The sequence below is a fragment of the Acipenser ruthenus genome, chromosome 22 (assembly GCF_902713425.1).
Source record: "Acipenser ruthenus chromosome 22, fAciRut3.2 maternal haplotype, whole genome shotgun sequence".
NCBI lineage: Eukaryota > Metazoa > Chordata > Actinopteri > Acipenseriformes > Acipenseridae > Acipenser > Acipenser ruthenus.
In genome coordinates, this window is record NC_081210.1 from 21,273,894 (window position 1) to 21,292,644 (window position 18,751).

General features: G+C 36.3%; 1 protein-coding gene across 3 annotated transcripts in view; it reads right to left on the reverse strand.

Annotated features, from left to right (window-relative positions):
• Window positions 1–1,622: 1,622 nt before the first annotated feature.
• LOC117431287 (glutamate receptor 1-like) overlaps window positions 1,623–18,751 on the reverse strand; it is a 92,790-nt gene continuing 75,661 nt past the window's right edge. The window contains exons 12-16 of one of the 3 annotated variants that reach the window (XM_058996101.1): window positions 16,197–16,395; window positions 15,611–15,858; window positions 12,578–12,692; window positions 10,433–10,567; window positions 1,623–7,049 (exon numbers count right to left, since the gene is read on the reverse strand). In XM_058996101.1, the coding sequence (XP_058852084.1) occupies window positions 6,882–7,049; window positions 10,433–10,567; window positions 12,578–12,692; window positions 15,611–15,858; window positions 16,197–16,395 (865 nt within the window). In that variant the 3' untranslated portion in view covers window positions 1,623–6,881. Of the gene's footprint in view, window positions 7,050–10,319; window positions 10,568–12,577; window positions 12,693–13,369; window positions 13,485–15,610; window positions 15,859–16,196; window positions 16,396–18,751 lie in introns of all 3 variants that reach the window. The other 2 variants (XM_058996100.1, XM_058996102.1) reach the window with 2 other exon arrangements.

Genomic DNA, 18,751 nt, shown 5'->3' on the forward strand with positions numbered 1-18,751 from the left:
TTTGGAAAGGAGGAAACACCTACTGGTATTGACTTTACAAAACTAAGTACAGCTAGTATCTAAGTAATGCAACTGAGGGGCTCTCAAGCACTCTAAAACAGGTTGTGTCTCAGTTTTTTTTATGTTACTGTTGAATTTTTATCTGTCAAAAACTAAAGAATTAAGACTGGAGTAAATGCTTGGAAAATATGGCCGGCGATCTGGCACTGCTGGAAAGCTTAAGCAGTGGCTGCAGTAGCACACTCATTAAACATACATTCCTTCAATCTTTTCTACAAGTTCATTATTCTTCTACAGCCCTTCAATGCATTTACAATTCAAATTTGGCTGTAAATGTGTAGAGAGAAAACATGAAAATAAGGCACTTAGCAAATGAACTAATAAATACAATGATGGTCACAGCAGATTATTCACATGCCACCTTAACTTGCAATGTTAATACTGCTGGAAACACAGAGGTTGGGAGTCTCAACAACAGCAACACCTTAGATGAAATAACTTCAAGTTTACCAAATCATAACTTAATATTGATCATCCCATCATAGTGACGAGACATCCCAGACTTCCTGAGTATACAAGGCGATTCGTAATTCGCACAACAGTGTTAGAGCATTGCAAAAATTGGAGAGTACGTGGAGGATGATATGCAAGGGAAACATGTCTATGATAGACACTCTGTGACGCACTGTTTGGCCACCAGAGGGCTGTTCAATAATATCAACATTTAAGTTGAACTGAAAACAATGCAAAAACAAGGCTTATGAATTATGAATCACCCTGTATATAATCTATGAGATGATTCGAGTATCAATGTGACTACTAAAATTATTCAATGATGTTTACATTTACCAATTTTGTGTTGTAGAATTTAAAATGTGAATATATTCCCCCAAATAAATCATCTTTAGCAGAGCCTTTGACGATAACAGAATGCAATCAAACGATGATGATTTGACATGAAAGAATACAGTTGGAGGGTGAATCATAAACAATGCAGTATTAAAAAATAAAAAAAAACTTACTACAGAATATGACAGTATGAATGCATCTCTGACACTGGCCTGGCACATACAAGTTATCTGATTACAGCTACTTTAGACACTGTCTGAAAGGTCTTGTGTGACGTCTGCAGTTTTTTGGAAGGTCTGTGCTCCATTACAAGGGGAGTGCACAGCAGGTTTGCATCCTGGCTGTGTGAAGTCATCGCTCTTTGTTGGGGATTCCAGAGGAAGCGGCACACTGGCTCTGATGCTCCCGTGGTTCAGGGAGGCAAAACTGTCAGGGCCTATTTCTATATTTCTACTCATCGTGCTACAGCGGACCCTACTGGCCAGGCACCTGGTGAGCTCAGGTGGACGCCTGCAAGCTTCAGAGGCTGGTAGCTCGCCAACATCTGCTCTGGAGTAGCTGGGTGTAAAGAGGCGACTGGCTTGGTTGTGGGATCAGAGAATGTACACTGACCTTCAGTTCTCCAGAGCTGTTGTGGGCAATTTCTGCAGTGAGGGAACGTAATTTGAAATTCTAAACTGGGCAGATTATTTTTTCATCTCATCTGAGAATTACAGCACAACAGAACAAACTGAGGAAACAACATCAAAAATAACTCCCGGGAGAAGGGGAAGTAGTATGAAAAAAACTTTATTTCAAAGTGTCAAAACAATGACGATCTAATATATAGACATGAAATTAATTTATAATTTCTGACACCATTGACATCGATCTTTCCAGCATGTTCTAAGTCTAATCACAACAGAGGAATGCTGCATTGCAGTGTATCTGATGGGTCATTCTTATGAGCAGTCTTAAAGGTTGAAAATAAGAAATGAGAAAATAGAGGCATTGGAGCACTGGTTGCTCATTTAAAACAAAAACAACAAAAAAAACCCATAAAAAGTATTTTACAGAAGGTGATGCAAAGGGAACACAAATTGTTTTACTTTTCTTTCAGACAACCGTGGACATTTAGGGTAAACAATATCGCCAAGCGCAACAGTTTGGTTGAGAAATAGCTATTCAGAACCCCTCTATTACGACCAAGAGGCCCAGTAAAATAGTCTAAATAGAGGGAGATGTTCAGGTTGTCTCCAAATTAAAATGAAATGAATGTAGTCAGGATTGTGAGCTGTTCACTATAAGGAGCTGGTCAGTAGCAAAGATTTGAAAAAAAGCTAACATGCAATAAAAAACAACCAAACAAGTAATAACACTTTTATAGTACAGAATGCTAGTTCAGACATCTGTTAATTGGCAGCTGTTTTAAATGATGCAAAAATAAATGGTATAGTTTTCTCTTAGTGGCTTTAATGATCTTAAATACACTTGGTAACACCCTCCAAATCACCTCAGTGCTGTCCGTTAAAACACCCAGTTATAATACCCTTCTGATCACATGTGATCCTTACCAGTCCTTTTTTTTATTTCAGCCTGAACAGATATCTAATATGCATTGTTTTCTCACTGCAGTACTTACAGACAAGAGTCAAAATAGGCTGTAGCTATAGTAAGATGAGGTACATCGACTACAATAAAAAAGAAAAAGGGAACTGGTCAAAATGTAACACCTTTACACGTGTAATCGTTGACAACCACAGACATATGAAATGCAAAAATATATATACAGTATACCAAAATACTTCAAAATAGTACAGTAAATGACATTCCAAACTGATAGGCCCATCATACGAAAAAGTTTAATTTATTTATTGATTAACAGTTGATTTATCATCAGGAAGAACCTCAAAGTCACATCTCATTTGAAAATATAGTAAGGGTAGAGTTGAAATGAACAAACGAGAATGCCATAGTGCTGTAGTTTAACAGAACCTAATAACCACATAATACAGTGTTAGAGCAAAATAAAACATCTTTCATCAATTAGTAACCTAAAAACACAAAGATTAAAGTAAAACTATGTTATTGTATTGGATTTCACACCAGCATCTCCATTTTAACCTGACACCATTATGCACATAAGAGTTTTCTTTCACGCCAGAACTGAATATCTTAAATAGTGTTTTTTAAATGTACAAATATTCTTTGTTTTATAAAACCTTTTTTTTTAATTAAGTGAAGTTAACAATTTGTTTCCCATTTTCCCTGGTTGTGTTGTGCCATATTATTGGTCCATAGGAAGGAAAAAACATCTTTGTTTTTCTTTCCCTAAAAAAAGCTGTTTCTGATTTGGTTGGATGGATAGCAATTTAACAGTGCACTGTATGAAACACCAGACTCGATAATACTTTCCAAATGCAAGCCTATAGAGACTTAATTCATATCTACCCCATCAAAGATATTGGAGAGCTTCCAAACCATTTTCCACAATTTGCATAACTATGCCATGAGTTCTGTGCAGAAGGTCACTGTGAGGGAGTGATTTAAGTGTGGTTGTGGGTTGAGCTGTCGCAGAAACAAAGTTGCAAAAGCTTTACAGCTTTACAGTAAACATTAACCTGACATAGATGCAGTGCAGTTTGTGAAATGTGATCCGGAAACACCCAGTTCTGTAGTCAACCTGCCTCTCCAGATCAGACACCGTTCTCTGACTCTATTGCTCTTGTAAATAATCCTTGTGGTGCTCTAAAAGCACACTGTTTTGCGGGGATGGTCTGCTGTGCTATTCCAGTGGCATGGTTAGGTGACACTGTGCTGCTAGAGTTAGAAGCAGCCCAGTGCTGTACTGAAGGACACTGAGTAAGGATGCTGTGTGGACGGTTGAGCTCACAGGAGGATCAGGAGATCCGAAGGTAGAGTTTTGACAGTTAAAAATCAAAACAAAACACAAAACGTCATGTACACTAATAGCAAGCAATTTAGTTTAGTAGATATTACAAAATTACTACAACTGCTGGTGGATTCACACACAGATATAAATTAGTAAGATATATTACTTACAGAAATATAAATTAATCAACAAAAAATCTCGACATTAAAAACCAGAAACATTATATACAGTATGCAAGCAACGTTGTAGATCTATTTAGTAACAAAATGCTAGGCAACTTTATTATGTTTTAAAATTCTATGGCATATAGCTGGAAGCATGTTAGACTTTTTTTATTTATTTTTTAACGAATTTGGTTTTGTACTTATTACAAATCCTGGACTTTTTATCCTATGCTTATCGGTATTCCAAAGCAAACTGATGGCCACAGAAAAATAAATCACAAACACCAGCTGGTCTAAGGGCAAAAACAGCTTATCCACTTGTATCTTCGGATAATAACTGATTCAAAAGAGTGTCTCCATTTAAAAGTAGGCATTTTCAAGCCAGATGAACAGAAAACACGTGTGGGTAATGCCAAAATACACAGGTCAAATAATCAGCTTTATCTTAAATTGTATTTATAGAGTACATTCGTGGAATTCATGGACTACTGCAGTTGTTCCAAGAATAAGGACTGCCGAATATGTAGTTACTGCCCCTGTCACTCACTGATCATATGTTGTGACCTTTTTGCATGTTTTTGGTGCTATTGTAAGCGTTTCGATTGTGACAATTCCGGAGCGTGTATTACTGGAAATCCAGATCAATAGCTTTTTATTGTACTGGGCCTTTAGACATTATGCTCACAAAAGAAGCTTCAGAAATGTTATTGTACTATACTGTATTTAACTGAAAATGGACCAGACGAACAGCTTTACAGAACAAAGCATCTAAAACACAGTGGTGTAAATTTTACAAATTAGATTTGATTGTTTACTATAAAAAGTAGATTCTAAACTCTTAGTCTAGAAAAAATGGACACAGACATTACAAATTATGACTGAATATTGACTTCCTTAGAATTCCAGGCCTTCAACAGTCACTCGTTTAAAAACGTAACCATATTTTTTTCAGTTGATCTGTTATTACCTTATATCAGAGCTTCTGTACTACATGTCTTACTGGGTGATTACAGATATAAATTAGCAGTCCTGTACTGTTGTCTTGTATTTCTGAGCTTTTAGACAATGCCCATTATCACAGACTGACTAACAACATGCTGTGGACTTTCCTTCAGTGCGCACACAGGCTTTGCTGTGCTGTGAATGGGAGCCTTTGTGACGTTTGGTAATTTCAATTGTAGCATTTTACATTCCATTGAAAGTGAATAGAAGAGAGATATTGTAGTGTTTAATTACTGATAGGGGAGAATAGGAACACAAGAAAAAAATAACTTTCAGTACCATTTTTCCATTTTTACTTTACATCTAACATCCAAACTTCAGATTCTGTCGTCTCTGAACGTGAAGGGACAGTTTTAAAGACTCAACCTAGGAGGACTTGTTATGTAGCAGCAGGGATTCTAAATCCGGACAGGGTGTCTATTGACGAGATCGGAAAAAAAACAAACAAAAAAAAAAACAGCTTATTAATAATGACTGTTACTGGTAGCAGCACTAGCAATGCTCTTTTTTTAGCTGGGAAGGTCAGACAAATACGTTGATTATTTCTATCAAATAAGTTGATTGAGTCTATCGAGGTAGTCTTTAAAAACAGCGCACAACTCCAAAGCAGTAAATGTTCAGACTGTCCCTTAATGTCCTGTCTTATGACTTGTCACTGTACGGTCACTTTTAGTAGCTTTAAAATGCCATGAACAATCTGTTTGATTTGGGTTGGCTCCACAGCCTTTTGGGGAAAAAAATACTATACAGTTGAGGATATTTTATCTTATTTTCAAGCAGCAAAACAACAACAAAAAGTTGCTTCTCTAAAGAAATCTCCTTAGTCTTAATCCTTCTCCTTTTTAAAGGATAATTCAATCACATTTGTTCCAGTGAAGCCTTGTCACTGCCAATTAAACCTGCACTATACAAAAAAGCTGCTTGCAGTACAATGCACTGCGCCCATCCAACATGTCACATTTTATTAAGACTGCTCCCCATCAAGGGAGACACATTCTGTTTTGTTTTCCTCTCCTTCTCATACAAACACTTTCTTTGGCCAGTGAGAACTCATGAACTTGAGTTTATGGAATGTAATTAACGTCGATAGAGGGTTTGCCGTTTAAGCTCCATTGTTTTTTTGGGGGATACGCAATCCATTCTCTATTACAAGTACAGCGGCACAGTAGATTTCGGTCAGTAGGTGGCACTGTGGTATGACAGTGCTCTACTCAATCACACCATGCAAGGAAGGAGATCTGTTTTGAATGCTGCGACGACTGGATTACCAGCGGTTGACAGACAACAGAAGCGCAATAAAAGGGTTTTAGTTTTATGCATCATTAATTACAGCATCTAAAATGTAATTACTAATGTTGTGTAGTTACTGTGTTACAAAAGTTCTAACAAGCTAGTAAAACTTTATTTAGTACTGTAATTACACATTGTAGTACTATGTAACAACTATGTGTTAATACGTTGTTATTAATGACACTTAAAAATGTCACCCATATTTTAAAGTTCTGCAAAATGCCATCTTTAAGAAAATAGTTAATCAAGGATGGGGGGGATCAATGGCGGAGTGTTAATTATTATTATTGTTATTATTTGTTTGTACTACTTTTGACTACAACAAAAAAACAGGGTATAATCACAAATTTCAAATAAAATGTAAAAAGAAAGCATTAGAGAAGGCAGACAATGTTACTAAACACTGATAATAAAAACCAATATATTGCACACCATGACTTTAAGTAAACAAGTCTATATAACTGGTACAGCCCTACCTTCATTTCAGATCGATTCCTTGTGTGACATACATGTAAATGTACACCTAATGAGTCCAGTTGTCTTCTTTATTGCAGAGCATGATCGTTTTTAAACAAACATTTTTGTTTAGAAAAGTAAATCTTTTAAGTTCTTAGTACTTTTTTAATGCAGTTTTTTTTATAAGCCCATTGTCCTTTTGGCAGCAGATCTCTAGAAAGCCCGGTTTGCTGTCTTGTTCATCCATGTTACATTCCAGTAGCACTTAGTCCCATCCCAGCAGTGTGGCTCATGCAAGGTAGTGTCTGCATTGACGTTGGAAAATCGTGACTCATTATCCTCCCATTCTCACCTCCACTCCCTGTTCCAGTCATTCTGGTTAGGGTTGAACTCCTCATGGCTTCATTGATGTTTTGCTGGGAAGAAAAAAAAAACAAATTCAAAAGAATATATTTAGTACCAAAAACAAACAAAAAAAAACACATTTAATTTTACTTTACTTACTGTATAAAATGCATTTCAGTAATACCGGATTCTGGCGAGTCAACGCCCAAGGGTGTAAAATGGTTGTTAAGGCAAAAGTGTGTGGGTGGGGGGGGGGGGGGGGGGGCGTTGACTCGGACAGGGGCAAAATTACAGGCATTATTAACATTCGGTAGACAGACTACATTTATAATTAGGCATGCTTAAAATTCAAAAGGTAGAGCACAGCTCACAGTCACGGTAAAGAATCAAGAAGGGCAGTTAACATATTTATTAACTGGTGAAATACAATTCAGAGTTGCTGCAGTATGTCCACTGTTTTGTCATTTTCAAATATTTTCACAAAACAAGCATTCAACTTTAAAGCTACAGTTTGCAGTGCAAAAGCGTATCATGAAAAACCACATTTGTAGGTGAAAAACGCTAGACTAAAAAAGACACTACATTTAAAAAATATATAAACAAGTGAAATTTTCGGTCCACTAAAATAAGCAGCTTTACATAATCTCTGTAAGTAAAAAAACACAACACGAAATAAGAAATTAACGTAGCATCTGAAGAAGCACCATAGCATTAAAAATGAGGGGTGGGCAACGATATGAAAATTATATATTGATATCGTGCACATATTTTGATAGATAATATCAGTCTTCCAAAACACAGAAAAATATAATAACACAATTGCAATATGATACATATATACATGTTAACATATATTTACGTATGAAAAGCAATAACTTACTTTTACTTAGTGGTGCTTTGCTTCACAATACTCATGGACAAAAACAAGGACTTGTTGTATTGTGTTACTATTCCATCACCAGCTACCTCAAAACCGAAATATTTCTATACTTCTCTGCACACAGACTCTGGGGCTGTTCAGGAAGTAATTGAATCTTCAGCTGCTGCGTATGAATGCTGACTCACGACACCTCAAAGTATTAAGTACGGTGTCATGCTGAATTTTGCATTTATAATACATCTCATTTATAAATACCGAAAGGTCACATTTTAAAAATACATTAATACTAGCGTAAGTAAATCACACGGACAAAATGCAATGAACCGCTGACGAACGATATCGATATCATATCAAAATATCGTGCCTACCCCAATTAAAATGTCCAATACAAAGAAATGCCTGAGTTACAAACTGTTGCTGTGTCTAAAAAAATAAATAATAAAAAATATGGATCGTAGCGTAACAGGAAAGCATAATCAATCAGACTGCGTAGTCTTATCATCTGATCCGAAAACGCCGAACTCCTTGTCTTCTTCATCTGAACCTTCAACATTGATGATGAAAGCAATTGTCTGAATCATTCAATTCACAGAGCAACTACTTCTAGGCAGTTTTTTCTGTAGTCTGATATTGCGCTTTCCTGTTATTATGCTACAGTCCATATTTGGGATTTTTGCACTAAATATTTTAATGCCATAGCGCTACTTCGGATGCTACGTTAATGTATTATTTCGTGTTGTGTTTTCACACTGGGCACTCCAATGTCTTACTAACAGAGATTATGTAAAGCCCTTTATTTTAGTGGACCAAAAACTTAACGTATTTATATATTTTTTAAATATTGCGACTTTTATTCTAGCGTTTTTCACCTACAAATGTGGTTTTTCATGATCTGATTTTGCACTGCACACTGTAGCTTTAAAGTTGAATGTCTGTTTTGTGAACATCTTTGAAATGACAAAGCAGTGGACAGGCTGCAGCAACTCTGAATTGTATTTCACCAGTCAATAAATATGTTAACTGCCCTTCTGGATTCTTTATCGTGACTATGTGCTGTGCTCTACCTTTGAATTTTAGTCATGCCTAAACATAAACGTAATCTATCTACTATCTTTAATAATGCCTGCAATTCCTAATTACATTATTAGTCATATGGAAATGGTTACCTGCAATCTGATTCATCCTGGTTTTAGTCCTACATTTCTACTATATGTTAAATTCTTGTCAAATGTGTATTTTTCTTTTTGAGTGATTCTAGAATTATTTTCTGTGTTATATTACCAATTTAAACTCTTACAAAGCATACCAGAGTCTAACTTTCACTATTATTGTACAAAGCTGGTCAAACAACTCAAAACCCCTTCTATAACACTGTTAAAGGGTACATCAACACTACTTGAAAAACAAAACATAAACTATCCCACCTTGCTGTTCCGAATGTATTTGGTTATTGTATAATAATCTGTATGCGCCCCAACATCTGCATAATGTCACACTGCTATGTCCAAAATCACTGTTCTCGAGCATCTCTTCCGAGCCAAAAATCTTGACTTCTGGTCACATACAGATTATTATACAATGACCAAATACATTCGGAACAGCAAGGTGGGATAGTTTATGTTTTATTTTTCCTGTAGTGCTGATGTACCCTTTAATAGGGCTTTGGACCACCACAGGCTGCTAGGACAGTCCCGCTCTAACATGGTGTATCTCTCAGGTGTTTAAATTGTACTAGAGCAATACAGAACCATTCCTCAATGATTCACTTCTCTGAAGGTATTAAGAGTCGGTTAACAGCAGTGTTCTGGATACAGAAGCACCTGCAAATTGAGATCCTGCTGTCAGCTATCAAAGTTTACAATTTAAATCCCATATTTAAAAAAAAATATATAATAATAATATATTATATATATATATATATATATATATATATATATATATATATATATATATATATAAATACACACGAAATGGCCTTTTCTTCAATAGTAAATAGACTAGCCACAGATCCTAAACCATTTCTAAGTGATTTTCAGAATAAATGCATTATACGAAGGTTGGACATTTCTCTAGTTTCCAGTATTAATTTCTTCTTCAGCATCAAATAAGGCAATCATTGGATTACATGGTATTCCACAAGATAGTGTTCCTAAGAGGCAGACAGTGATAACTGTATACTTTTTATATGCCTTTGTAAAAGAAATACAAAAATAAGTGATAGAGCCTTTTATTAAATATATATTAATTACCTCTTATGTAAAAACTATAGTATGGTTTGCAGATATAGATTTATATTTATATGCATGCATATGATTGTATGATTAAATGTACAGTAAATAATTTGTAAAACGGAATAAAGTGTTCTCTATGACAAAGACAAGCCTATCAAAAATCATGTAGGGCATCGCATTGGCCATATCACGGCTTGAAGAACAAAGCACCACAGGACATTCATTCCTACCCCTATATCTTAACACTTTCCATTCCATATACGTTGTAACCTTCTTTATAGGTAGTATTAGTGCCTGTTTCCTGTAAGGTAGAGGAGTTAAAAGCCTGTGCATTCTTTGCCACCTTCATTCGCGCCGACTCGCTTCGTGACTTGTAACAGAATTCAACCAAGGCGACCAGCATGGCTAGTCCCAGCCCACCAATAAGGATGTAGAAGACTCCAGCCACGTTACTAAGGCTCAGGGCACTGGTCTTGTCCTAATAGAAAACAAAAAGTGCAACAGAGACAACAATTAAGATTATTGTTCTAACAAAAGTATTTCAAAGTACCATTTCTATACTGTATGTCTAAATACTTCTCTTAGCTTTAAGCAACAGTTAATTAATTGACAATGTTATACTGGTATTGGTAAATGTTAACTTTAACTTTAAATTGACAATGCTTCCAGTAATTTTAGATCCATTTTCAACAATTTCTATTTGGTATTTCTCCAATAATTACATATTAATGCACAAAACCTTGTTTGAACTACCTATCTGATTTATCAACAGCATTTCAATTCCTATTAATCTAAACCTCCTATTACTTAAAGCAAACAATAAAGCTGTATCAAAAGGCGTGACAGATGAACACTGGTTGTGACCTGAAGCTGTCATGCAACTTACTCACAGTGCATTTTAAACAGGCTGTATTAAAGCAAGCAGAAAACACTTCTATATGTGCCAGTAATTCACTTTTTCGCCTGCACGAGGCATGGTTTGTTTTCTGAGTTACAGAATGTTGGACAGTGATTTCTAAAGCCAGTCCATTTTAAAAGGTTGTCACCCAAACACTCTCGTGCTTATTCACATAAGACCAAGTCACGATGAAATTTGCAGGCTCATGCACTTCATAGAACCTATCCTAACATACCATACAGGGTGATTATAAAGTCTCTGGTCACTATTGAAGTGTTCCCCTACAATGTGTGGATTGTATTTTATGAGCTTCTGTTATAAACTTCCTATTCAAACAGAGGTTAGAAATGTAAAAGAAACTAAACGACAAACGTTTCGACTAGCCGACTATTTCTTCAGCTATAGATGGATAAAAAAGACTTCTTCAAACATTTGTCTTTTAATGTATTAAGTTTATTTTAGTATTTTTAAATTCAGCACTGCTGAGTGTTTAATAGTTATGGATGACGCAAATAGATATTACTGCCAGGAATTCTGCATTCAATTAGTTTTATGCCACCGATGATGAGGAATGACAAATTCCCAAGATGTGCCGCTTCGAGCAAGGTACAAAGCTATTTCTCATTAGAAGCAAAACAATGATTTCTTCAGTGTTCTTAAAATGTTTTATAGCATTAGGTTAGCACTTTAGATTGCAGGACACACATAAACGCATAATAAAATGGTAATGACTGGGTAATCACCATTAACCCCTGCTCTTACATGGTAACTGTTGGTGGATTACATGTGTAATTACATGGGAATGGCCTGCCACATGTTTATGTTATTAGTAGTTACTATGCACAAGGAGGAACCTTTGGTAATTACCAGGTAGTTAATATAATTACATTGCTAATTGTTCCATTCATCTAATCTAACGTGCTACCATATTATTTACTTATGAAAGACTATTTTCTTTTTTCTCTGCTGTATTACACTGCATTGCCTACTGAGACAGTATTTTTTAAACAGCACTATGACCAGGTAATTGGGCAACGAGCATAACACCACAGTACATTGTTGGTATGACTTAAACTGAAACAGTAAACCAGGGCCATAGATCCAGCAACTTGGTTTGAATGGGATAACTTAACCATCACATAAAAGTAACCGTAGTAAAAACAATTTTTACATAGTGGATTTTACAATATATTCTTTGGTAGCACTAGCCAAAACATGTGTCTGCTTGTCTTAGTTTCTTTAGTTTTGCTTTTTATAGACTGTGTTATGAAGTACAGAAATGAATATTAAGAAGTTACAATAGCACAGGCAGTGAATACACCACAGCACTTGAAGTATATGAGTAGTCTCATTGCATGAATGATTTGCCCCCTATCATCCCACCCCACCACAGCGGTGTGCCAAGTGACCTAGCGACTGTATAATCAGCCTGTATATAATTTCATGTCAGTGATACGTTCATTCAAAGCACATGCAAACCAAAGGCCTTAAAAAAGGAAAATCATTTCAAAAAATGAAAATAAAAGAATGATTTTTGCAGCTTCTAAATGGTGTCTTTTTTACTTTATTTTTGATGACCTGGGGACTAACCTTACTTGCAGAGTCCTTGTTTCCACACTCCCCTTTATCGTACCACCATTTGATTTTCAGCTTGTCTAAGATGCCTTGTTCATTGAGTTTCAATACAGCTAGATTTACAGGAGTTCTTCACGAGGGAAATAACATAAATAACATTATCAATGTTATATTATGTTATTCAATACACATCATACATACACCTATTATTTATATTGACAGCTTCTACTGCATTTCCAAAGTGAGATGTGTTAATACTCCATCTGGCGTCTGCCTCACTCCCCGGCACAGCAAGATGTGTATTACAATATCACTCTGAGTAACCAGCAACAGCAAACACTTGGTTGCCCCAGTATGTAGTCATACATAATGACATATTAAAATTATTATAAACTTACACATGAATGCAGTACGTTTTAGAAAATACATTACTGAAACAGTAACTACTGTATATGGTATCACTCAATTTTGCTTCTGTTACTTTGACATATATCTATAACCTTGAACGTATATCTTGAAAACTAACTTTAACAAACACAGACATTATCAATGTTTTATAGCTTTGTTCAGTTCTTTAGCGAACTGCATGTTTTTTAAAAAACAGTTTTAACACCATCTATCAGTTCTTATTAATAATTATTAGTAGTTTAAAGACACAGTTTGGCCTTTCTTGTGGTGTTTTTTTAACATCCTGGTTCCAGTGCTGTCACACTTTATCCAGTGTTCCACCCAAGTGGTTGTCTGTGTGTGTTGCTGGTTACCCTCCAGTTTGTTGTTACCCGCTAGCATGTTCCTACTGGGGCTGACCTTGGAATCACCTCCCCCGCTGCCGCACTCTCCTTTGTCGTACCACCATTTGTTTTTCAATTTGTCCAAGAGCCCCTGCTCGTTCAGTTTTAACACTGCCAGGTTAACTGGGTTTCTTGAAATGATAAAATAATACTCGTCAGTACCGAGACGAGAACACACTGTAAAATTCAGTGTCAGGCATTCAATTAACAAGACATTCAAACACTTAGGGGGGAGGGGGGAATAATCTAAAGCATTTTAAAGGAGTTTTGAGCAGATTTTGATTGACGAGTTTGTAAAAATGTAAATGTAAAATGGTAATAAAGTGAATCTTCTTAATCAGTTTCTGTGGTGCTTTCCAATCAACTAAAGGGTAGATTCAAATCAGAAAATACTGTGCCATATCATGACCTGCCTCTTTTCCCTGTTTTATTGCTCTGTTCAATCAAACTTCCAGTTTCCAGAGGAATGCCCAGAACATAGCATTCGATTCTAGAATCATTTAAAACACACATAAAACACACCTCTATAATACTAACATTTTCTTTTACTGTTTCTTACAGAAAACTTAATAGATTTTACTAAAGCTATGTCTTTTTTTTTTTTTAACAACTTTATGCTTGTAATGATTTCAGAGCAATGCATTGTCATGAAGTACAGGTTGACATCTTTACATGGTCACTCAGTCAGCTGGCATTCACAGTGAGCTGTGTTACAGTCCATGCTCCAATATTACCTCAACAAAAAACAACAAAAAAACCTCCCAAAAAATAACTAAAGAGTCTTGCCTGAATTACACTGTCGAAGAACACTGTTCATATTGCACACATGTTCTGTATGTGGCTCCTCTCTAAACAATTGATTGAACAGGGAAATAACACAGGTTTCCAACAGGTCAACTCAGGTACAGTATGTGGCATTTTCTACTCAGTGTTTTGTGGTGGTGGATATGTCAAATGTGGGGTGTATCCTTTTGCCTCTCACTACCAGAAACTGTTAAGGGTCCATGCAGACCTTTTCTCTTCTTCTCTTCCAGGCTAAAAGCTGGTGGAGAGGAAGTGATTCTCTGGAAGAGGACACTAGAGTGATGAAGCAGAAATGACTACTCTTCGAGAGGCAATGAATGCAGTTGTGTTGTGTGTCTGCAGGGTATTTACTTGGTAAAACAGTGCGATGCATCAGCTTTATGAATACACAGTATTCTTTAGGTGACTTACCTCAGGTACACAGGTTTTCTCGTAGTTTGAAAAAAAAACAACAAAAAAACATCCTCTACATTTTTATAATATTTCTCACCTGTTTAATCTCCTATAATGTGTGTTCCCTGTCATTCACTGTTGCTGTTTCTGCTCAGATCACTATTTCACCAACTACTCCAGCAAACATGTCCTTTTTACTAAAACATGTCCCTTTTACTTTTTCTAAAAACAATTCTAAATGGTGGATTGTGCAGCTACAGTTTATTTTTTAATATATATTTTCCATTTACCAAGTTTGCAAAGGGGGCAAAAACAGTTGCACACTGGTCATGTCTACAAGCACCTTTCGTTAGGAGTCTTTTCAAAAGCTCCTGTGGTTAAAAGGTTTATTTTTTTTAGCATGGTAAATAAGCAGAAACAGCAAACAACAACATATAAATATACAAAATATTCACATTTATATACACAGACAAAAAGGGTTGCACACAAACTGGTCTACTGTTTGTGTATCTTATATGAACAAACAGTGACTCATAAGGCACAGCTACAATAAGTGACATTTTGTTAACATTTTCAGATTCCGGTACTTGGTATTCATGGACATGGCTGTATTTTTGCACTTATGCTAATTACTTGAAATACATTCAAAATCCCTGTCCAGTTGCTTCTAACACTGTGTTCATTGCTAGGCAAGCAAAACACAGAAATTCCCTTTATATAATGCAATTGCTATATATGTGTCTGGGTACCTTTACTTTTGATCCCCTGGGAAAGATAATGATACTTTAGTTCATATCCAAATACATAGGATTACTGCAAAGTGTAATTCAAGGCTAATTCAGATGTTTATCAGAGTTTATGTACCAAAGCAACAGAGAACCAATATATTATCTAAACTATGTCGCTCACTGTAATAATGGCAGCCATTGTGTCCAACTGGCCGGTGGGATGGAGATCAATTCTAATTGATTAATATAATGAAACATTGGCAAAGCTGTTCAAACCAGTGCTGGCACACTAGGAAAACATCAACAGAGCTAGTTAGTATGTAGGCATGTACCTTAATGGAGATCCTTTGGGTGTCGCTATTCCATATCCTTTCGAATCCAGATTGCCTCCCACCTTCATGGTGTCACAGGGTTTCCTCTGTTCGATGTATTCGTTCATAGTGGACTCCAGCAAATACGCATACTTTCCTTTGGATTTTCTTACCCGGATTACTCCTTCATCCGTTGTCTTCACAAAGACTGACGGCTCTGCAGACTTCATGTATGACCACATCTTTTCAAACACTGCTATTTTGGACCTCTGAAGAAATAATGGAAGTAGTATAAATAAGCTGCTAAGTTACCAGGTTCTTGTTGTGAATAGCTGCCACAAATGCCATACTGACATTTCTTTCTCTGTCAGCCATTTAAGATACTTACTTCGATAACTCAAGATTACATGTACTTGCAACGAGGGCTTCAAATATAAACACAAACCATCTGGAAATTGACATTCAAGAAAAACCTTGTCTAATTCCATGGCTGACATGGGATAAACCTAGTGTGCAACTTTGATATACAAGTCGTCAATGTAAATGACTGATATACTTTGCTGACCAAGAGTAATTGTTTAGTTATTTGTGTAAGTATTCATCTCACCTTAAAGAATTCCTTTGTGGATCCGCCATCTAGAGTTCCGTATGCAATATCGGTCTGTTTGGCAAGGTCCTCGGCACTCTCAATTGGAGAGACCATCCTCTCCACCGTCAGGAAGGCAGCCAAGTTGGCCGTGTAGGATGAGATTATGATCAAGGTAAAGAACCACCACACGCCTCCGACAATGCGACCAGAGAGGGATCTAAAACACAATGTCACACAGGAGTTGCACAGCTATTAGACAATATCCCCCCTATTAGAAGCAATCAGATGGTCCGACACCAGCTGTAAACACAGGAAGAGAGTCGTGGGGTCATGTTTTGCTATATTTACTGTGGGATGACTGAAAGAATCATAGCTAATTAAATAACTCAGTATATATTTACCTGTCATGCTATGTATGTCTCACATGTGCCGTTTTGAATGAGCAAAGTGTATTTTCATTAAATGGTACCATATTCAGTTTGCATGCATTGCTTCCAGCTAGTCTAAGATACCTTTTGCCTTTTCATTAATTTTATCAAAGCTAGTTACTGAAAGAAGCAAATGTTATATCAAATCATGGATTCTCATGGCATCTGGTACCACACAAGCTTAAAGAAAGCTCTTTATTTTAAAGCTTTATTTTCATGCCGTTTCCACTTGTTCTTTTCAGGTCACAGCAATGTCTTTGAGGTAACATTCTGAGGGAGGATTCCAATCCTGTGACGCCTTCTTTCTGTCATTAACCAAACAGCAGTGATAAAAATAACCAAAGAACAGAGACTGGAAACTTCTCTAACCTTATACACTATCAATATGCTAAACTAAAAACGCATGTTTACCTCAACATATTTCTTTCAAAACTCCACTCATGAAACCTGCATCGCAAATTGAAGAGCACAACTGAAAAGACTGATGGAATTATTACAATAGCTAGAATCTTTTCAGAGTATTTTTTAGCTGACATATTACAATGCCCTAGTTTCAGTCTTACATTTCCACTTATAAAGGACAGATAAATGTGTAATTAGATTTCTGCTTAGGCTGTAAAAACAGAAACATCTTTGTTTGTCTCTGTTGCAACAGGTAACCTTTAAATATGTATCCTCTCAGCTCTACATCTGAACCCTGCATAACAAACTAAAAAGAGTCCTGGTTTATTTGATCTATTGCCTTTAATGCAGCATTAGGTAAAAGCATAGACGTGTTGAAGACATGTGATGGAATAAAAGCAGAAAGAAAACAGACGGGGTGGGGGGTGCTATCATTGTATACCTGTCACAAAGATGGCCAGAGTGGGTGGCGTCAGACCAGAAAAGGAATACACAGACGGTGGTGATGATGAGCTGAGTGCAATGGCTGCACTCAGCGTTTATTAACAAATAAAAGGTTTGAACAATGGAATACAAAACAGGACACGGCACTTGCGCCAAAATAAACAGACATACAAAACGACTAACACTAAACAAACGGTGCACGGACAGACAAACAGACACGGTGAGAACAAACACTTTACGTTTACGATTTTACTTTCTAGTTTCTCCTCTCTCTCTCACCCGTTCTCCTCTTCCGAACACCCAACCCCGACTGCAAGAAATGTGCGTCTATATATACTGTTGTGCTGGGATTCAATTACTAATTAATTACTCACTTGAATCCCAGCACGTGAATTCATTACGTAAAACCCCGTGTTCACATATTATATTTTAAATGCACGTGCGTGATGTGCAATCCCGTGCCTAAATACAAATATACCTTTTTAAATCACACGTGAAACACAGACCCGTTTATATCCCGTGTACCAATCTATACACCGACATTAACACACGCACGCAACATATAACACACACATGCACACAGGGGCGGGGCGCATTGCCACAACCGCTTTAACAAACCTGGCCTTTGGTTATTACTTTAAAATCAAAAAGAGACTAGGTTTCCCTCATTCATACATGGAAATGCTAGACTGAGATAATAATGAATAAATAATTTATTGCTATTAAACTTGTATTCTAAAACCTAAATAATGTTGCTCTACATGTATTATAAATTCTGTATTGTGCATTGGGTATTGTCTTTGCTTCTTGACCTTTTAATAGAAATGTAAAACAGATACCAGTTGACGTGGACATGTTTTTGTTAAATCAACAAAGGCGACACACACACAAAAGTGATGAACTATAAATCAATGCCTCTGGAAATCACTGAAACCCAAAATCAATTACTGAGCTGCTTTTTTATATTGTTTGCGAAAGAGCATTTCTCAGCCTTTTCTTATTTTAGCTGAAGGATTTTTAAAATAATGTATTCAGAGAAAGAATACCCTGAACATATTGGAGTACTTTGACTTTGATTATTAAGTACGATATGTTTTTTATCATAAAAAATCTACAGAAGATCAATCAATTCTCCTACGGAGGCTCACAAACTTGTATACAATTTAAGAATGCAATTTAGGTAAGGGCAGGATTTCTTTCATTTTTTTTTAGTTTCTCTCACTGTAGAAATTGCCACAGCCACTTAGGATAACTGAAGGTCAGTGGGTGTCCAGCGCTCCCACGACCAAGCCAATTGTC